Raw genomic sequence first — 22,885 nt, forward strand, 5'->3', positions numbered from 1 at the left:
CCTGATTGGAATGAATCAAGTACGTTATAAACTGAAGTTTAAAAGAAATATGTGCATAGACAAAGTTACACAAAACTTTATTGATTTAAAATACTTCAGTGTATTTGAAAAGGTTATGAGTGGCTATAAAAAGGTTGTACATTATGCGGGTGAAGGGAAGAACTTGTCGCCTATATTTAATCATGCATTTTTAAAATATCATACACTTCAAAGAGATAATGTGGTTATAAGAATTTTGCAATTAAAGTACCAAATACATTTACATTGTAATTACTGGGCAGCAAGATGACAATGTTATATTAATATCAAAATGATATTATAAGAGTGATAAAGATGTTAATATTCAAAACGAAATAAGTTTGTTTATCTATGATCGCTGTTTTTAACTACCTTTAATAGTAGAAGGACGACTGTGCGAGCAAGGGCCACTCCAAAACAAAAATGAGATGACAGTCAATCAAAAGAAAATATTAATGCGCCATTACAACAGGACAACAGCCACTATACAGAAAAATAACAAAAACTCGACTTGTTGTCGTCCTAGCAAATGTGTGTGTGCAAATAAAATTTGAGATTACAAAATGAGAAGAAAGGAGAATCCTGTTTTACCTTTTTAAATGTCGCAACTTAACACTTTCAACAAGGACAAAAAGTTGGTTTATGAAAAAATAAATAATTCCGTCATACTTCCAAAGGAACAGATTGGAGCGACCCAACGACAATGACTCAACCTTATTTGGTAAAACAGGCAATTAAAAAAGCGTGGTTATAGTCGGGAATGCCGACATATTATGTTGTTGTATGAGACAAGCTGATTTTCGTTTCTGCAATTCTTTTGAAAATGTAAGAGATGTTAATAAGATAGAAGAATACAGTTTATCTGTTCATGTATACATAATTGTTCATCTCTTCAAATTATTTAGTACTTTTATATTTTAATAAGTTTTAAAGATGTATTATTCTCATCCTAAAATGAAATATTTTAATCACGGAAATTTATTGAAATCTATAAAATTCGTACTAAAGATGTCTAATTTGAAGAATGTTTTATATGTTGCGTTCCCTATAAATGGTCAAGTAAAGTTGGTCCTTTCTTAAAGAAACTGCCACTCTTTTTAATGCCACTTTATATATATTCATATTGTGAAGACCTAAGTATTGTGTGTAGAGTTTAAAACGTACCATAATTTCTGTGTGTGTAATCAAATAAGTTTATTCTATATTTACAAAGATATTTTGTATCAATTAACAGTATTTTCTAATATCAAAACTGAGCATAGTGTATCTTTACAGAAATATAACATATTTTAATGGAGTAAACGCACTAATAAGATAATGGTATTTAACTCAAATCAATCATTGTTATTTCAGAATGTTATTTTACCAACAATTTATTTTATGTTTTTTCCTTGTCTAGGATGAAGTCGACACCAAGATTATATCAGAAATACGGAATTTGTTTTCCCTATCAGTTTTCTAAATAATAAGAAAGAGGTTTATGATGCATAGTAAAGTAATTTCATGTTAGTACATCGTATTGTATTTGAAAATCACAACACATAAAGGATTTTATTATAAACTTGTTCAGATTTTATTTTAGTTTTAAACTTTAAAACTTCCTTGTAAATTAGAAATGGTAAAGGTAGTTAGTTGGTTAACTACAAACCTACAGAAAATGTCGGATTTTACAGGTGTATTTTATATCTTCTTGTGGATATCTTACACTAAAGGTAAATTAATTTTTTATTTCATCTGTAAATAGGATAAGACGTTATATCATCTTTATAAGCAGGGCCTGTATTTTAATGTTTTCTTCCAAGGCAGTAGGAACCGTAAAATATATTTGTTATTTATCTGGTTGCACATGTAAATATGTATTAGACTCCACATAACTTAAATAACTTAAATATAGGTTGGTTTAAAAAAGTAAAAGGCTTAATTATTCACGTCGGATATGTTTGCAAAGCATGTTACTAAGTACAAAACGTTTAATTTAAACAATTAAATATCATTTACCAATTATGTTTTCGGGAAGGAGACCCCTATTCACATAATGTTATAATGTCTTTCTTTTTAATTATTACGCCAGATTTCACTACGTGCATATTATGTATTAACTGTATTACTAGTATTGTTTGGCAATATTGACCTGAGATTCATTAATTGTCGGGATTTTTTTCGTATTGTCCGTAATTTGTTATGATTTACGCCATAGATTTTAATGCAATTTTACATTTCGTTACTTTAATTAATAAATACTGTTCGATGGCCTAATGGTAAGAACAGCGGAATTGTGATCACGTTGTTCAAATTCTGAACAAACTTTTTTTAAGATTTTATAAACTTCTTTTATTTCTTTTAATTTTATTGAAAACATGTTGATAAAATACGTGTTTCATTTCTAGCTTTTTTATTCGTTTTCATCATTTTGATAAAATTTCAATAATTTTGATATGTAAAGTTGTACAATGAGTGATTTACATGCATAAAACATAGTGGTCAAGTTTTGCAAAATATAATAAAACACCATACAAGAAAAACCTCAGCAAATTGGCGTTTCGACGATTTTTATCACCGTATTTCACAATTCTGCTTTTTTCTCTGTTTTTGTTACAAAGACACACAGCCGGAAACCTAAAATCATCCGTGTCAGCATTTGCGAAACTACTTTAACAGTATAGAACTACTGCGCATTCACTTTACTTAATTGACTGCTTTTGGAGTGTAATATTTACCGCGTTTTATTACGTTTCGCTTGTGGATAGAACTCTAAGCTAGCAAAATTATTTGTTTAACTTGTAGTTTTAATATCAACGTCTTCTTTTTATCCAATTTAATTATAATTTATACTGCTGTATAAAACATGAGATTGTGCAAGTCTATAAAAACTAAGGTAAAGGCTAACTGTACGCTGGTTAATATTACAAAAAACGCAAATAATGACAAACATGTTTAGTTTAAACATATTTTATTACATCAGGTACATGTCAAATATTATGTGATGAGTATATTTATAATATTGCAACGGAAAGCAAATGGGTTGGGCAACAAGTTCTAGCAACATTACATTACATTAAGCCCTCCCAGATGCCACCAACATATGCGTGCATAATTATATTATGTCTTAAAACATAGGCAAATAAGGAATATATCCATATCTATCCATTACTAGTAAAAATGTAAAGATTCCCCATCCCCCACGTTTCAAAAAATAGTGTATTAATACATTCCCTGCATTTTTACTGTTATCGTAATATACCTTCGTTAAAACTTAACCTCTGTTGTGACGTGTAACATGTTGAGTAAATAATCTTTTCTATTTATATCGACTACAATAACAGTCCGGTTAATGGGCAACTAAGAAGACCACCAATATTAGAACGATACCGCAACAGAATCAGACAAATTGTGTTTTAAGGTTAGCTCGAAAATATGGTGTTTTTTACGAACATTAATACAAGTTATAGCAACGAGAAGATCTCTCAGACATTTGACATTCGTTTGGGCTTTAGACCTTATATATATATATATATATATATATATATATATATATATATATATATATATATATATATATATATATATATATAATGTGTTTTATGTTTATAATGCTGTTCTAGTGCAATGTTTTAACAAATGTTTCATAAATAATTACTGCATTCTTCCTGTAAACAATTATTTATCAAAACTATGTTTTTATGTTTCTGTTTCTTCAAGTCATAGTAAATGTAATAATGTTTACTACTTACAAAAACGCATAAGCATCGATTGCTTTTAAGTAACTATACACAATGGTGTTGTGATAAGGAATTTAAAGTTTAAAAAAATGTTTAACGTAAACAAAGTTGCGTGTGTCCTTGGTTACATTTCTAAAGTCATCTATCCTAAAATTTATTTGTAATTGACATGCACACACAATTAGAAAACAATAATTTATTAAAGTTGTTATAGTTCATATATAAAGTTCAACTATGATAGACGATTACCAAAAAAGAGGATTTACAAGATTCCTGTTTGTTTGTGAATTTTGCCATTTTTTGTTATAGAATTCTGGCTTTTGATTCAATGGACGTGTTATGCTTCATGTAAGTAGTAAATCACACAATGAGCAGCATCTGTCACTTTCACATTTACCATCCCTAAGATCATCATAATTGAAATCAAAATGGTCGAAATGGACAATTTCAAGACAAAAAAATGAAAATGACAAATTATAAATGTTGAACGCTGTGTTACAGTAGTAATAAATGCATGCATGATATTATCTACTTTCACTTAACAGAAACCGACATTCAGATATGAAAATTGCGATACTTTGAATTAAGAATCCTCATATATGTAACTACATTTAGCGTAGAAAGTAAGATAGAATTAATTCTAAAGAGGATCGGAGCAGAACTCGGAGGAATCTTACTAGAAGCAATAAGATCAGACTTTAAATACAAAATAATGCAAAGTCATACGTGTATAATGGTTAACTGTAGTTTAATTAACAAATTATCAGTCTGCGTAATTATTATCTATTCTTTGGACCGTAATTATGTATTAAATAACGATTTATAAATAGTTACAGATTCACAACTGCAGTTAATTTCGTTTTTAAGACTCAAAGGTTAGTTGAGATGGCTTTGTGGGACAACTGACTTTTTATCCCAAATTCCAAAAGTACTTAACCCAATTTCCAACAGAAATTGGATAAGACTTGTGTAAAATATATTTGATTTAATAATCGCCCTAGTTACTAAACCATTTCACGATCGACTGCTTTTTCTGAAACTTTGTAAAATGCAGCATTTCTAATATTCGGTCTTTAATTATCTAATAAGGCCAAGAGAATTGAACCGACTTTTTAACTGATGAATTAATTTCGTCAAAGTAAGCCTACTGAAACATACAAAAGGGAAACAACCAAAGTTTAAAATGTTTGTTGAAATATGTGCATATTTTCTGTTTCCTTCTTCTCTTGCATTCATTACTACTCTAATCATAAACTTTGTTCCTCATAACGTATAAAAATTTTCTCACAAGGAAAACGCTAATCTTTCATTATCCCAAGCCAAACATTTTTTACTTATAAAAGCATTGTGAAATCATTTAATATATTTCGGAATTTAAAGCAATTAAATAAATGCCCATTAAATTTCGTTTCAATTCATGACCTTAGAGTCATACGATACATAAATTAGTGTATAACTTTATTACATTTTTTTACAAAGAATCATTCAACTGTCAATAAAGTCAAAGGCTGTTTACTGAACTTGTTTTTTTTTATATGAAGCTTCTTCAGGGTGTTTATAACTTCCTTCTTCAGCTCAATAAAATGGTAACGTAAAAGGAAGTTACATTAAAGTAAAGCTAAATGTTTAAACATGGTGCACACTAGTGGTGTATATTTGATTATTTTATGGATTCCATTTTCTGAAGGTAAATATCTTATAATTAAGCTTACCGTTCTTGTTTAGTGTTTCTTTTTCTTCCCAACATTTATAAAAGAATAACAATTGTCGAATTAAATAAGTCACACTGAATCAGTTTTAAATAGGGACAGTTCAATGTCTATCTTACAGAAATTTAGCTAGCGTGTTTCAGATTAAATGTATGAATTACATATAATTCAAATGAACAATTGACCGTGCAAAATGATCAATATATCCTATATAGCTATAATAAGAATTGAAATTTATCAAGATTACTTCAGCCTATAGCTTGTAGGTGGCAACTGTTTCTATTCTATGTTTGCTTTTCAGTCAGTAATATATAGGATTTTCGCTAACATTGATGAATGGTTTCACCCAGATTGATGATAGTTGAGTCCATGTAAGCGTTTTAGAGTGGGAAGGGTTTATTTCCGCTTTGGAATCAATTCATTTGTTTTATTACCAATAATTTGCTTGTATCATGTATTTGATTTTATTAGTTAATGGTAACAAATAATTCGATAGAGTTGTTATGAATACGTCGAAAATAAATGCTTTGACATAATTACAAAGATTACGATAAGAATATACAAAATCGAAAATGAATCTTTACATAAATGTACATGAATTGTTATCTATCTCTCAGAGGTTTGAAAACATTGTAACTTTAGATGCTCATTATAAAGACTACTAACTTCTGTTTTGTTTTTTTATATGATTTTTTGTTTTAAAATTTTACCGTTTAAAAAAATAATTAACCCCTTCAACAAAAGACATCAGTATAATAGCTTCTTAACATTACTTTTAACTATTTGGTATTTGGCAAAGTTTTTGGTTATTGAAAGTTTTATTTTTTTAAGTTTAAATTAAAGCATAAAGTATTTCATAAATAAAGAGATCGATAACAGTGTCACCGTTTGTAAAATACGTTTATGTGTATTATTGAATGATGAAAATAGGTGTGATAAAATAGAAATTGACATGACCTTGTCACTGATTGAACGCTTTGGTGTTAAGAATCTGCTTTGCAAACATTTTTTGAGCTTCCATGACGTTTCTGTGTAAAATATGCATTTTAATTTTGATGACAAAAACAAAAAAGCCAAAAGTAATCAATTTTGAATAACTGTACGTTGTAGGTGCTGAATTTATATCTCTTAACGAGACAACATGGAACAATATAACTACAATTTGCCAGGCTGCATTGCCCGAGATAAATTACAAGGCATCCATAAACGGGAATGAATTTATGGTCGATTATACTGGAAATATTGAAGAAAGAGATGGTGTATGGGTTGGGTACTATCTATCTACTACGCCGTTTGAGTATATTGGTAAATGTGAATGCTTCACTGCTAAAGTTGTAGTAGTTCAAGTTTGTCAACATTTATTAAAAATGATACTTAACAATGTTAAAGCTCTACTTTCCTGTTTCGAATCTAGTTCTGTTTGATCAATCTGACAATTTGATATGTTCCTCATATAAATATTCTCCTTTGCCTTAACCATGTAATGAAAATAAATGCACATCTTTTGAATAATTAAAATGATGTAAATATACACGTACGAGATATATGAGCTTTTATTAGTTCTTTCTTACGACCTCTGCATTAATATTCGTACTAAAATTATCGTTTTGAATTGACAAATGAATATACGCAAAATACCCGGTAATGCATCGTATCTGACCATATTGAATTTATTGATTACAATGTACTATTTTTTTTAATTTGCAGGCTGTACAAAGATTAGGAAAAGAACTGCAATAGCTCAGTTCGAGAAAGACATACCAGGCCTTTGCTTTTCAGCTTGTAAAAAGAAAGGAGTAATTGGTATCAGCAATAAACAGGTAGGGAGTCAATTGGATTAGTAATTGTTAGCACCTTACATAAATTGACAAGTCTTACTTCGTTTATCCCTCCAATTTCGTATCTGTTTTCGCACTTAGATGGCCATTAACTATAGATGTCAATATGAAATCGCTATTTATGCATATTCACAATATATGCGCTGTCGACAAATAAAACAAACATGGCGGGCTGACGGAAATAGTAGAAAATCAATCCTTATTCCGATTACTATCGCATACCTAATGACTGTTGAGATTTATATATATTACAACTTAAAAATTGTCACCAAAACTAATAGAACTCACTGCCGCTCTCTTTACAGAAGTCAAGTTCAACGCACATGAAGTCAAAAAAGTATCTCACTGGTGCAATATTTCAAGTATCTTTTAAATTGCAATCCGTCCAATCAGGAATATGCTATTCGTTAAATCGAATCCACAGTCATCTATACATTTTCCAACAAAACAAGTAAAATTATCATTAAAAGCAATAAACATTCACAGTTGTCTAAAATATATGTTCATTTTCCATTGTCGACATTAAAATATGACGTGACAAATTTTCAATTAATTTATAGCGAGCTCGCAGGGTCTGCTCGCAAAGCGAGCTTTACGGTAACGCGTGTACATGCTAGATAGTGATGGTTTTGAACACTTTCGGCCGAAGTACTGAATTGACACATCGCAACTTTTCGAATTGCAAGATAAGTATAAAAGCCAAGGTATTTTGATGGAAAACGGAAGCGTAGACTGGTGTCCTGCGCACTTACATGGAAACCATAATAGGAAAGGGAACCAGAATAAACGGAAGCAGTGTATAAAAACCGAATGACAATTTTAAAATGGAAAATGTAAAATAAAAATGAACGATTATTTTATACTATTTCACGGTAAAAGTAAATCGAGCTCGCTTTAAGGCTTTGCCTTTTTCATATTATACGCTAAATTATGTCATTGGTGACTTACATGGAATGATTGATATATGTCCGAGTAAATCAATTAAAAAATAGAGGAGTTAAATAAATGTATTAAAAACAAAGGACACTATTTGATCATTTATTCTTAACTGCATAACGCACTGACATTTGTTCAACTTTAAAGAGATCAAGTATATGACAGGACATAAACATTGATTTTATAAAAGGCTTTTTGGAAATGTTTATAAAAAAAAACTTTTATTCGGTTTTTCCATATTTAATTTATTTAATCGTTTTTAAGCCCATAATTTCATTTAAAACCCTTTTAAAAATTAATTAAGAAGGGACCGGGGTTTAAAAAGAAAATTAAATTTTTAAAATGTTTTTCAGTTTTTTGATCACATCATCGATTTTATTTTCTTTAGGCATTTTTTAAAAAAATCAGAATTTGGCATTTCTGCCTTAATTACAACGGGGGTGAAACCCGCCTAATATGGCATTGGTGGAAAAAATCATAGTCACTTTACAAAATTTGGCCTTATGGTGAAAACAAATAAAAATTTTGTATCAGAAGTCACTTTTGCGTGTTTTACATATTTATATTTTAAAATTTTGATAAGAATATTGCTTTAAAAAAAGGAATGATTGTTTTTAAAGCAAAAAACACTTTTTAGCAGTTTATATTCTAACATCACAACACACTAATAAAATATTTTTTTCTATTTTTAGGTACTTAAAAGGTATTTTATGGACCTGTTAGGAAAAAGCTCATGACAAACGAATTAAATTGTATAAATATCACAGTTGATACTAAACATTTTCTTGAAATTTCTAGATTTATGAATTTTCCAGATACAAATAAATGTTTATAAAAAAAGACTTTTATTTATTTTTAATAATTTGTTTTTAAATTTAAAAAAAAGAAATTTTAAAAGAATGCGTAAAATAATGCAATGTTTAAGCAAAATTTTAAAAAAATGTTGCCAAAAAATAGTTTTTCAAGTAATTATGAAGATAGGAAATAGCTGTAACAGATACTTATTTATAGTCACAAGATGTATTGATTTTAGAAGATCCGTTAAATTGTATATTTAAAACGTCAAATGATAATTAACATTGCGATTTTGGTAAGGACTGTTTTTCTTTTATAGTAAAATATATGTTGCTGAATATTTATTAACATAGCTTCCTGCAAGAAAGAATATGAACAAAACATATTCTTGAAAATCCCTGTTTAATAATGATTTGTATTAAATACATTTGACATCATGGATTTAATATAATACAGATTTGACTTAAAAAAAACTAAACAATTGAAAATATACTGTAACACTTTATTTTAATTTTCCTTATATTTTTATCAATATTCACCATTCAGTGAGCCCATGGGTTAAATGTTATATTCTTAAGCCTCTTACATTTTTAATAGTCGTCTTTTTTATAGGGTTAACGCACGTTTTTTCGTGTTATAACGTCTGCAGAGTCCCGAGGAACGGTTGGTGCCCGAGCCCGGCAGGGCGAGGGCTCCAACAGTTCCGAGGGACTCTGCAGACTTTATAACACGAAATAAACGTGCGTTGACGCTATTATAGCATAAAATTTTAAAACAGATCATGATGTTATATAATATAAAACACAAACATTAAATCCTTGTGCTTGAACGGTATTTATCCAACTCTACATGTTTTACGTATGCGTTTTATTTTTTCCGGGGCCAAACAACTTGAAAAACCGAACGAAATTTCAAATTTTAATTGATTTAACAAAGGAGATATAATAACTTAAGAAAAAATAACATTACTCTACCAAAGACAAAACAGGTGCCTCAAAGAAATTCCTAGAATGATTACAGATTGGCGGTAGGAAAAAATCAGTGACATCAATTCAATTTCAGAATCGTTTTTTTTTAAGCACGCAAGTTTAAAAAAAAATCAGGCATAAAAACATTATTCTCTCAAAGAAACATACAGAACATTTATCAATATAAACGTCATATAAAACAACGTTTTCTTATATTCATTTTGTGCTTTCCATTTTTGTAAGTTATAATCGGGGGATTTTAAACTGAATGACAGATTCTATTTGTTTACACTGACAACTATCCGTTTGAAAGAAAAAAAAAAAAAAAAAAAAAAAAAAAAAGACAAAACTAAGAAAGGCGACAACCAAGATAAAGCGGCGATGTTATACGCCGTATTGCCGGCATAATTACTTGAAATGCTGCTCGCCGGCGATGAAGTCCCTCGAATTAATAATTCCAATGATAACAAGAGCGCATGACTCTGGAAAACAGGCCAAATCGTCATATTTTGTTTGTTTACTGGGCCCTCTATGTATTGCGCATAGGTAAAACCGGGCTATAACAAGAGCGCGTGACTATGTTAACGCATGGTTTTGGCCCCGTTATAACATGGGCAAACAAGGGAAAAATAGCCGATTTTATGCTATAATACAAGATATAATTATATCAGATATGTTACAAATATTTTAAGAGTATACATGTTAACAATGTACCTGTGATATTACGTTCATGTTAACTTAAAATATTTTATGTATGTTTTTGTATTTATGAATTGAAAAGTGTGATACAGGGATGAATTCTGACGCATTCACAAAAATAAAAAAGTATTAAAAAATTCTTATTCAATTTGTTATTTGTAGACTTTAATACAACAGGAAAGTATAGAAAGGGAAAATGCCTCGAATACGAGAAAAACTTTGAGCCCCTGTTTATTTGGAAAAATTGCGGTGAAAGTCATCAGACAATATGCACATTGAGTAAGAAATATTATTATAATAGCAGTACATTACTCGTATAAGTATTTTATTATCTTTGTAAAAGTTTATTTCTTGTACATATTTCCCGTGTAATGGAAGGTCATGACTTAAATTCTGATTTATTTTATCTATATTTCTTTTTATTGTCCTTTCGTTCTTTCCAACATCATCCCACATAAATAATTTATATCTTTATGATTTTAAGCATGATAATTTTGTAGCAATTTCTATAATTTTGCCTTGGCTTGAATACGAACAACTGATACATTTAATAGCAAATTGTGTTCCTAAAGTATATTTGTTAAAGATATACTATGCTCAAATTTGATGTTTGAAAATATTCATTACTACTACGCAGCCTCTTTGTAAATATAAAATAAACATGATTCTGTTTCAGTCATGTATTGAACTCTATACACTGTAAATGGTCACAATATGAATATATAGTGTCATTAAAAAACTGGCAGTTCTTGTATGAAAAGACCAACTTCATTTGGCCTTATATAGAGGGAATGCAGCTTTCAATACAAAATTTTAACACTTTTGTACTCAAATCAAAACCATTCAGTAAATCATTTCATGGATTTCTATACATTTCTGTGATAAGAATATTTTACTCAAAGATGAGCATAGTATATTTTAAAGTATACATGTAAGACAAAAAATATGAGTTGTATTGTCGAACATTTTAATCTGTATCGATACATTCATTGATAGATTCATTTTCATTTATACATTCACAATAGATAATGGTTCCGTTGAAGTATTATCAAGTAAAGATACCCAGACAAGATGGAATTATGCTATGAACTTGTGCTTGAAAAATTTAAAACATCCAACAAATGTCAAACATCTTAATCAACTGCAAGTACGAAACGATCTTAAACCGTCTTGGGCAGGAGTCATTTCAAGTGCTGTCATCTATTCAAATATTGGTTTGTGATTTATATGGTTGAAAGAAACGACATTTAAGTTAGTGTATATCGGTGTTTAAAACTAAAGTATATCTTAGCCCGAATTCAATAAACTACTTTATCTTTTTTTGCATTACACGTGATATTAAAAATAATAATCCATTATAAATTCTGCTTTATAATAACCGAGAATGTAATATCTTCTTTACCCGAAAATAAAAATTGCTAAACATTATACAGTGAGGATATTTGTTTGTTTGTGTGTAAGATGAAATTTTATTTCATCGACTGAGCTTTAAAAACAGTATTCTCACGAGTGGCGTAGCCACGAGTGACAATACTGTTTTTAAAGTTCACGAGATGAGATAAAATTACATCTTACACAAAAACAAACAACTTTTCTTTTTATTTTATGCTTAAAAACAAGTTAAAACGAAGTTTCCTTGATATTAACTTTAATATTAAAATCTGTTTTCCCTATTGGTAGCCTCTCTATTAGACGAATTTCTCATAAAATACAAAAAGTTTTGGACTAAAAAATAAGTTCGACAATCAACGTTAAATGGAGACGATATTATATGATATATATAAGATCGCTTGTTTTAAAAATAAAAGCAAACAATTCTATTTGGAGAAAAAGTCAAACCATCCATCCATATTTCTGTTACTTACGGCGAATTTATATTAGACTTGGCTCTGTGAAATGTAAATCATGTAAATAGCCGCCATTTTTAAAAGTTGTGTATTCCATGGCAGGAAATAATTGTGTTTGATTCAGAGGGATTCATTTGGATTTGTTAGTCATACACCTTTTAAGAAGAAAGAAAACTTTTTATTAGGATTATTACAGACAATTAATAAGTGTTGACAGATGTGTAAACATTCAAAAAGCGACTATGAAATTGGAACACATGGTCTATTTGAAAGGCTGCCTTACAAACTTACGAACACTGGGTTATTTACTTATTCTTCGGGCTGATGTATGTCATTGCATTTCAAGTTATTAGGCTCGTAGGATACTTAAATATGCCCAAATGTCATCAAGAGCAGTTCTGCATGTTGAAGGAATTGTATTTTTCAGACTGTAAACATGAAACAAAAATTAAGGGATGATATTTGGTGATTGGTAATTTGAATGAATTAAAGTAAGCTCTCTTCTTTTAATTACTTTTGAAATTTCAGTTATTTATCAATTTCAGCTTTGCTTTTCTCTAAACAGCCTTGACAATGTCAAAATTGTCAACAATAATAAATATTGAGGTACGCATGTGGAAATCTTCAAAAAAAAGTAGTCTCAACTTTGAAAAGTGTGAACTTATATTTTGATAATTTTCACTTTGAAATTATCAAATATAATTTTCACGGATAAATCATTTATCCACTGAAAAGCATAAAATAAAAAGATATTATATCTTGAAAGAGGCAATTCTACTTTTATCACGGTAAATTAGCAGTAATAAGCAGGTTAAGTGAACTTAACTATTTATTTCATTTCAGTTACTTTAAAATAAATCGATATTATCTAACATATATTTCTTTCACTTTATAGTTTTATATACCGCATATGACATATCATAACAACAATAGAAGAATATTATATCACTTAAATGAAGAATTATTATTCATTTTGAGTTAAATATTTTAATACATGGCATTTCTTTGCAGATCCTGTTACAAGACAAACAGAGAAGAAGTTCGGTTATCTCAAGCAAAAAGGAGAGAAAATCGTGTTAAAATTTAACAACGATGCCTCTTCATCCAGAAAAATCCTTTGTACAAGCGGTATAATAGTTTTTGTCTTTTAAGAAAAATGAAAATTATACAAACGTAAATATATGTATAATTTCTTAAAGCTGTAAATGCATTTTGTGTTTGTTGGCATTGACCGTTAAAATAATTAATATTATTATAATGAAAAAACCTTTGCAATTTCGATATGGAAGATATGTCTTTCATGAGATAGAATCATGGTTGGGTTTATTCATTTTCTTATGGACGGCAATTGCGTACTTTCAAATTATTGGAAAAAACTACTAATAAGTTAAAATTTTTCTCGGTTGATTTTTTCGGCTATTGAGACACACTTAAGTGATTTCCAAATTTTATTGAGACGGTTCTCTAAAAGAACAGCTATTCTTTTATAGCAAGTGTTGAATACTGAAAGTAAAAGCTGAAGGTCCAATTCCCCTCAAGGCCAGAAACTATTCTCACTGTTGCTCTTTTATTTTGATATTATAGGAAGAACTAAAAAAGAATCCGATGGTAAGTGTAAGAACGGTAATATTATTAAGTATTTATTAAACATTATTCTTCAGGAAAAGAAATAACCTGACAATAAATTTGTGACAAAAGTATTAGATAATGAAGATAAACATACTTGTTTAAATCATTAAGTGATGTGTAATTAATATTTAAAATATTCTTTACTATAAAAGATATTTTACAATGTATATTGTTTCAGTAAAAGGTATATGTAGTTGTTATAAAAGAATATCATTTTAACATAATAATTATGTTTTGTCTACAACAGACTCAAATGTTGGACTAGCAGTTGGCGTTTCAGTTATGCTGGTTTTTGTTATAGTAGCCCTGGTCGTAGCAGTTTTTATTTTAAAAAGAAGGTAATGTTTTGAAAAGAATACCATGTACATATAATTGATGATTTAAAAAACAACAATATTTAAGAGTGGTGGTGATATTTATTATGTATCTTTAATGTCACAAGACATACGATTCGGAATACAACATATATCAATAAGATATGGATATGGTTTACATATCTACCGAAAAAATAAATATAAGTTGATTGTTTAAACCAATGTTATTTGTGTAACATTGTTTATGCTGAAAACATTTGTTGTTCAGAACCTCAAAGTTTGGTACGAGTGTAAAGACCTAAAACTAAGAATCTCAATAGTGTCTTTGGCGATTTTATGATAGATAAGTCATGAGAGCTAATATATAAAGACAGTAATAAGATATTTAATTATTTTGTATGTGTTTTTTTTAACAGAGGAAAACTTGAAGGCATACGTTTTAAAATGCCAACAAATAATAAACCAGTACAACGAACACAACATTTATCTATAGTTCACAATAACACCTACGAAACGCCTTCTGATTCTCCTTATAACGAGATTGACGATGCTACTTTACAAAAGAACAGCGGTGCAAGAGATAATACCTTTGGAAATGACGGACATTATGCTCACACTTATTTTGTTTTGGAGGGCCTAGAATCTGATCCTAAAGCAGAAAATGGTATTTCTAATTCTAGACATGAAGAGAGTAACAGCGAGTACAACACCATAAGTTCAAATATAAAGCGTGGAAACAAAACTAACAATGCATATGACACGACAGAGAACGCAGTTAAAAGACTGAAAGATCAACATGATAACGGCATTGATGATATGAAGGGTAACAATTCTGACGCCATGAAGGAAGACGATTACAATCATATTAGTGATGCAGCTCTGAAGAACAAAACAACAGATAATGATTACGGTTTACCATCAAGTGGTGCTGAAAACGAGTATGGAGATGTCAGAAAAAATAATGGAAATGCTCTACACGGTGACGGAGACCCATATAATCATATCCAATTTTAATATTTAAGTAATAAAGAAACTTTATTATCTAATTAATGTGTTGGGTATCTACGAGTTTAATAGCAAATATTTATCTTTTCAGATATTTTTAGTTTACTGATATTCACTGTCATCGTTAATAAAAAATAAGATAACTGACAGAGTTGTTTCCAATGTCTTATTTGTGGTAAAGTATTGATCAACAATCTCTATTTTCAATTTGTATCACTTTGAAAAAAAAAATTAAGAAAGAAAAAAGGCAAGTTACATATTTTGCTTCATGAAATAATTATTGCTTGAAACTAAAACTTAAATCGGTATAATTGTATTGTTGTCAAAACATGTCGAAGTTTATGCACAATAGATTTGTTCCTTTACAGACGAAATAGCCAAAAGTGATTAACCCATTCAAACAGAATTAAACTAATCGGTAATTGGTCGAATCGCGGGACTTCCATAGGTCAGTTCAGTACCCATTTTGTGTTAGTGACCAACCAAATACTTTAGCTGAAAAATTTAGCCTCGGACCCTGATCATACACAAATCAAAAACCTTTTGAACAGTAATTAAAGATTAGTTTAGTGAACTTGAAAGCAAACAAGTTTGAATAAATATGTCGTACAATTACAATCAGGATAGATCTTTTAATATGAAAATGTCCACTTTGGACCTACAAATAAATTACGAAGCTGTAAAAAAGAGTATACATTGACAGTCTTTTATTGATTGCACCCATGCCATAGTGATATTCCTTAAAAAGAACGATTTATTTACAATTCCCTTACTTTTACTGACTGGAGATACATGATATAACGTGGATGTCATATGGTTTTTAAGATTCTTATATTGTTTTTAGGATTGCTTTTAAAGTGACACGCCTCCAGATGAGTAAAATACAAAACATCAGTCCAGATGAGTAAAATACAAAACATCAGACTTAAATTCAAATAATTACAGTTTGCGAATTCTATTGATAATTTTCACAACCGATGTAAAACTTTGAATGAATTGAACAAAATATCTATAAAAGCTACTAGTAGAGTAAGAAAAAATTCTGCGTACTTTGCCAAATTTTTAATGTTTTGTGGTTTAAAAAAATTGTGTCTTAGGCTTGGCACTTACAGTTCGTAGACTTGACAACCTATTTACCCTTAAGAGCAGTTTCTAAATTTTCATAAACATTAAAGCATAATATTGATAATATGTTATATAGAATAGAAAACATAAGTTAGCGTCCGGCCATCATGTTTTGATTGTATGCTTGTTACATTAAAGATGAAACACAAAACCAATTATTTGACGATATTTACACTTTACACAGATAAAATGTTTATTTTCCTTGTCCGGTTGATTTACAATACACAAACCGACCAAGAAGTGAAAATAAAGAAAATATGAAAATAGTTTAAAAATGGCAAAAATGGCTGACATAATAGTTTTAATTATTGTATTTTGGATATACATTTATAAAGGTTATGTTTTAACCTTTTTATCTTTTAGATTATAGTTTTTTGTAATTAATAGATTTTAGTACAGGTACAGGTATTACCTTCTAATAATTAAATAGTTATTTGTAGAGTTAAGTACAAAATGTGAACACTTTCTGTATTTGTGATTTATTTATTCAACATAGAGTTAAGTACAAACTATTGTAGTCTAAAATTGAACATTTTACATGTTAAAGCTGATGAATGTATGAAACTTAAGGATTTGAAAAATAACCACTTGATGTGAAATGTTTAATCGGTTGTTTTGTTAATTGACATTTATATGCCGTTCTTCATAATTTTATTATGTTAGCCTCAAACAGTTTTTAAATAGTTTATCAAATATTCTGGCTCAAAAATTATGTATATCTTTTAATACATCAACAATGGCGATTTAATTGGATGCGCAATTTCCCTTCTTGTATGTATTCTTTCATTTTATAACTTTCAACTATTATGTGTCTGGTGAGAATTTATAGAAGATGACGAAAAGAGTGTAAATCGCAATAAAATTTATGTTTTAACTTTTTATTATTATAATAATGTAAGGTTTACCATCACAATTATATCTAAGATAAATGTATGAAATCGTACTATAAATATATAATAACCAGTTCGCTACAATACTACCTGACATAATTATTGCCCCAATAAAACCAATATTTATGATGTATAATTTACAATATATTATTAACTTCTAGTTGCTTTAAATGATTGCAAAAAATGATGGATTGTAAATGTAAATTAATAAAGATATTTGAAATTATTGTGATAGTGCGAACATACGCTGTCGAACTTTAAACAAATCAAAAAGATATTATATCATTCTTGGTTCGCCCGCTTCTCTCAATATGAACAGCATCGGATTTTTTTTTTTTGGGGGGGGGGGAGGGTGGCGCTAGTTCGATCCTCGGGCAAGGCGAAATTTCTCCGTTACAATTAATCTTGGATCATAATTCGAATTGTCATTTGTCTTTCAACTCTGATTCAGAAATCATATAGGTTTAAAAGTCAGTCACATGCAGTGAAATAAGTAATTACTGGTTAGTTATCCGGGAAAAAAATAATGGTGAGCCAACCGCAGTGATATGACTAAAATGTGTTATCATCGGCGTTAAAAGCAGAAAAGCAACGTTCAAAGACGTTCTTGAATACAACAAAAACAGAAAATCTGGTCTGTCTACTTTCGCATTAGGGGCGTTGTGGACATAGCAATAATTGTAATAAAAGTTATATATTGGTTAATCAATGGTGATTGAATGAGTGTAAGTTTAATACTGAATTTATTGAACGGGTTGAATAAAATTATATTATGCGAGCCTCAGGCATAATATCATTTTATTCATCGAGTTCCATTAATTCAGTAATGAACTTGCACGAATTTAATATTCTTGTTATCACATACTAAAAAATAAAGACCGCCTGTAGAATTACGCTAAAATGGTTGAATAATGGAAATGACGTCACGTCGAATTTTTAGTGAGTCGCAAAATCGGCACGGGTATTTGATTAATAGATGATATTGAATTAGTGTAAATTTTATGCTGTATTTATTGAACGACTTGAATAAAATGATATCTGGCGAGCATAATATTACTTTTAAAAATTATTCAACGAGTTCAATAAATTCAGTAATGACCTTACACGAATTAAATATTCTATTTATCACTTTATCACATACCGTTTGAAGTGAAAAAGAACCATTTTTCATTAAAGGGGCCAAAAGTATAACGCTAACATTTTAGGCGTCTTAACGCAATATTCATATAACGCAAATGACGTCACGTCAAAAATGTGCACGGACGTGCAATACTTTTTTACGGAGTCGCAAAGACCGCAAGGGTATGTGATAAATGACTTGTTGGAATTAAATTTTAGATACACATGTTTATTTCAAATAATCAGAATAATCGACATATCTGTCAGCTATTCTCGTTTTTTAGAACGGTAGAACTACCGCAAAATGCATATTTGTGGAAATATCACTTCATTGTCGAAGAATTAATAGACAAAACAACAACAACAATAGAAACAAAATATGAACATTTTAAAAGCCTGAATTGTGGTAAGTGATCACATGAACAAGAACCACGTGACACACTTCTATTTGTCACCTTTCATTTGATATTATTGAAAAAGTAGTGAAAATACATCATTAATTCAGTATTTTAAGATCATTATCTTCACAAAATAAAACAGTTGATTATACTTAAACAATAAAAACATATTCGTGAAAACAACAGCTAATTTATAGCATCATTGTAATTATATTGTATCTTGCTTTGAAAGGAGCTGCATTTATAACGCCATATAAAACAACTTGGGTAAATGCAATTAGCAATTGCACAATTGAAACGCCTACAATCATGTTCAAAGGAACAGAGACAGATTTATCAGTAGCCGTGAATGCTTCTATTATTGGAAACAAAGATGTGTGGGTAGGATACTATTTAGCAGCAACAGCCTTCCATTATGTTGGTAAATATAAATTATGAATTATAACATTAAATTTATGTTTTCGTTTGAAATAAGATGAAACGAAGAAAAATGAAAATAAAAGTAATTTATAAACAAATAAGACTGAGTAAAGGTCGTGAAAGGATCTATGCCAAGTTGTTGAATTGAACAGTCCTCGATAAATTTTAAGGTTGCTAGAATGCTGCTAAATTACATATAATTGTTCAGTTTCTTTAAAATTAATACAAGGTTTTGATAACCGAGGTTTGAAACAGAGATGACGTATAAATAGAAATTTTGTGAAATACTTGAAAGTGTAAAAACATTTCTCTAATTTCAAGGTTGTATAAAAAGGGGAAATATGGCTGCAACAGCTGAGTTTAAGTACAACACTCCAGGGTTGTGTTACTCTGCATGCAACATGACATATATAATAGGTGTCAGCGTGTCAAAAGTAAGCATTGTTTTATATCGTGGCTAAAGATGGTTTATTTATAATTCAAATCCACAATACAGTCATATTTATAACTTAGGACAATAATAGGTTAACAGATTACTGTATGATTGTAATTGACGTAAAAAAGAACTGTTTTGTAGAACTACAACACATTTGATCGCTTTATCAATAAAATGATATATAAATGATGTATTTCTAGAAACATAAAAAATAACAAATATTGGTTCTACGCAGTTCGTTTATTAAGCTGTGTAATAACGATGAATGAAACACCTTTACGGCATATTTTAGACAATTTGTATAGATCGTTTAATATACCGAGTGTGTGTACATGTAAAATAAAATGTACGGGTACTAGTCTACTGCATATTTTCCTTAATAAACTGTATTCGTTTTGACATGTTTAAAATAGAACAAAGCAATCAACATTGTGCTAATACATAATTAATTTTTGTCATTCAGTGCTACTGCTTTAACAACACTATTCCACCAAACAGGACCTATCAGTTATGTACTCAGGGTTGTCAAAAGCAAATGAATATTGCTTGCGGAGGCAACAATTACATTTCAATTTACACTCCTGACTCGAACGGTGAGATATTGATATCTTAACTTTTGAACATATGTATATAATTCATATATAACATTAACTGCAAATAACAACAAAATGACTTATACATTTCATTTATCGTCGGACTTATAAGACAATACCAATCAAGTAGAAGACCAGGTTCTTAAAAATAATCTTCTGTCTTAATGCTTCTGTTTGCATAGTGTAAAGTGGTCATAAAATTATAAAACGGAAATCATGTAAAATTTTATCTATTTTACAGATGTTCCTGGGGTAGTTCTTTCATAAAAAATTGCATTGAATCTTTAAACTTAAACTTTTTCCAGCAAACCGTTTTAGTGGAAGTGGGAGGTGTCTTCAATATGAGTTAAAGCATAATACGTCCACATTGATGTGGGCTGACTGCGCATCAAGAAATCAGATCATATGTAGATTTAGTAAGAAATGAAATATTTATACATATAATGGATAGTTAAATATTTTAAATACAAACACAATGAAAAGATAAGATTAAAGTAATGGCTTAATGAATTAATTGATTATATAATATTGCATATTCTTTCATTACCTCAAACTTTTAAACACTAATAAGGAAAACGTTGTACGGAAATGTATTTCGTATTTGTCAACTATTATTGCCATTTCAATTTTTTAAAAAGTTAAACATCTCAATTTCTACCAGATGATACTATTCATGAAATATATGATGATGATGATGATGATAATATAAAAGCGAGATGGTGGAGGCCATCTATGAACGAATGCTTTAAATTGTCGAAATTACCAACATCAGTCAAAGACCTGGAAAAATTTGAAAGAAAATCTAACCGTGGGAAATCATGGACTGGTGTCATTTCAAGTGACGTTATATACATAAGTGGTATGTAATTAATTCTTTATGTTCAAGGAAATGTATTATACTACGACACAAATTGAGGTACATTAAAAACCTTTTTAAAGAAAAGCAGATGAATGAAAAAAATAAGAAGAGATTAGTTTTATACCGTGTTTCATGGAATATTTTTAAAATAAAGACACTTTAAAAGATAAGGCATATCATTGTTATGTAACGTATTTTAGCAAACTACAATGTATTGCATAAAACATTTCAATTCCTAAATTTCCATTCAGATTGAAAGATAGATCGTTAATATATCTAAAAAATGTATTGGTGTGTGGTACACAATATGAAAAAAAAATTTTGTATACCAAATTCTTTTCCTGTGAACAGACCATGGAGCTACCAAAATAACCAAGAAAATGTTTGGCTACCTTAAAATAAACAAGGCAAAAGAAACTGTATTAACATTTGATAAAGACAGCACACGCCAAAGATACACCCTTTGTCAAGATGGTAGGAAAATATGTTTATGTATAAAATTACCTGAATGAGTTTGTTAGATAATTAAGGTTATTACATCAAAACAGAATCATGTGTATTCAGATTAAATAGCTTGCTTTCAATCATGTATCATGTAATTTACGCAATTTTATTTCCATGCTTGTTTCCGTACTTTATTATTCTTTGACATTGGTAATACAAATCTTGTCACGATCTGATAGATAATTATTTCTCCTATGAATATTAAAAAAACACAAATAGTTTTAACGCCTTCATATCAAATTTGTTTTAGATAAAACAACACAAACAGTCACTTTTAAAACAACAAGTGAAAAACTAATATCAATGACAAGTAATAAACAAACTACAGAATCACCAACACGTCCAGATGATGATCAATCTAGTCCTATTACAAATCATAATTCGCTAAAAACTACGACATCAGGTAAAATTATACAGTCACAAACAGACCAAGCAAGTTCAACAAAAGGTAAAAATTAATGTTTTAGAATTCCATTTCTGTTATGTATTTTGACTTATAAACCAATACATATCTATTCAGCCGTTGCAAAAACAATACAATTTGGTGTAAAATAATCGAATCTATGATTTAATGATTTATTTCAGCCTCAGATATTGGCATCGCTGTTGGTGTTTCAGTTGCCACTCTCATAATCGTTGTTATTGTCCTTGTAGGAGTTATTCTTACAAGAAGGTAACACTTTTGATAAATCTTAATTTCATGTTTGATATTACGCATTAAGTTAAAACTGAAGCTTTTTATTCATATGGATAAAGTTCATAACAAACATACCATTGAATCATGATATTACAGTGGCACAAAGGTGACATGTGTGTGTGTTTTTTTATTTATCTCGTGGCCACAAGATACTATGTCGTGACCACGAGTTTCTAAGTCGTGGCCACGAGATAGCTAAGTCCTGGCCACGAGATACTATGTCGTGGCCACGAGTTACTAAGTCGTGGCAACGAGAAAACTAAGTCGTGGCCACGAGATACTATGTCGTGGAAACGAGTTACTAAGTCGTGGCAACGAGAAAACTAAGTCGTGGCCACGAGATACTATGTCGTGGCCACGAGTTACT

General features: G+C 29.5%; 3 protein-coding genes across 5 annotated transcripts; all 3 read left to right on the forward strand.

Moving 5' to 3' along the window:
* The first annotated feature begins 1,607 nt into the window (after positions 1-1,607).
* LOC132718288 (uncharacterized) lies at positions 1,608-7,520 on the forward strand. Of its 2 annotated transcripts, none has more exons than XM_060701975.1 (3): positions 1,608-1,730; positions 6,557-6,751; positions 7,154-7,512. In XM_060701975.1, exons 1-3 carry the CDS (start codon positions 1,634-1,636, stop codon positions 7,285-7,287), a joined length of 426 nt encoding a protein of 141 aa, XP_060557958.1. In that variant the 5' UTR covers positions 1,608-1,633; the 3' UTR covers positions 7,288-7,512. The 2 variants fall into 2 exon arrangements, with proteins under 2 accessions (XP_060557958.1, XP_060557959.1); XM_060701976.1 differs by lacking the exon at positions 1,608-1,730 and adding an exon at positions 5,292-5,424 and having other exon boundaries at positions 7,154-7,520.
* Positions 7,521-10,849: 3,329 nt separating this feature from the next.
* LOC132718289 (uncharacterized) lies at positions 10,850-15,621 on the forward strand. The gene is made up of 6 exons (XM_060701978.1): positions 10,850-10,961; positions 11,708-11,896; positions 13,541-13,657; positions 14,114-14,137; positions 14,406-14,496; positions 14,889-15,621. The coding sequence occupies exons 2-6, from the start codon at positions 11,767-11,769 to the stop codon at positions 15,484-15,486; spliced, it is 960 nt and encodes a 319-aa protein (XP_060557961.1). The 5' UTR covers positions 10,850-10,961; positions 11,708-11,766; the 3' UTR covers positions 15,487-15,621.
* A 1,189-nt stretch (positions 15,622-16,810) lies between these two features.
* LOC132718290 (uncharacterized) lies at positions 16,811-22,538 on the forward strand. Of its 2 annotated transcripts, XM_060701979.1 has the most exons (9): positions 16,811-16,937; positions 19,242-19,430; positions 19,751-19,863; positions 20,329-20,458; positions 20,764-20,874; positions 21,120-21,317; positions 21,669-21,791; positions 22,072-22,269; positions 22,407-22,538. In XM_060701979.1, the coding sequence occupies exons 1-9, from the start codon at positions 16,877-16,879 to the stop codon at positions 22,496-22,498; spliced, it is 1,215 nt and encodes a 404-aa protein (XP_060557962.1). In that variant the 5' UTR covers positions 16,811-16,876; the 3' UTR covers positions 22,499-22,538. The 2 variants fall into 2 exon arrangements, with proteins under 2 accessions (XP_060557962.1, XP_060557963.1); XM_060701980.1 differs by lacking the exon at positions 21,669-21,791.
* Positions 22,539-22,885: the final 347 nt, after the last annotated feature.

The sequence above is a fragment of the Ruditapes philippinarum genome, unplaced genomic scaffold (genome assembly GCF_026571515.1).
Source record: "Ruditapes philippinarum isolate M1 unplaced genomic scaffold, ASM2657151v2 ctg3049_1_1_1_1, whole genome shotgun sequence".
Taxonomy (NCBI): Eukaryota; Metazoa; Mollusca; class Bivalvia; order Venerida; family Veneridae; genus Ruditapes; species Ruditapes philippinarum.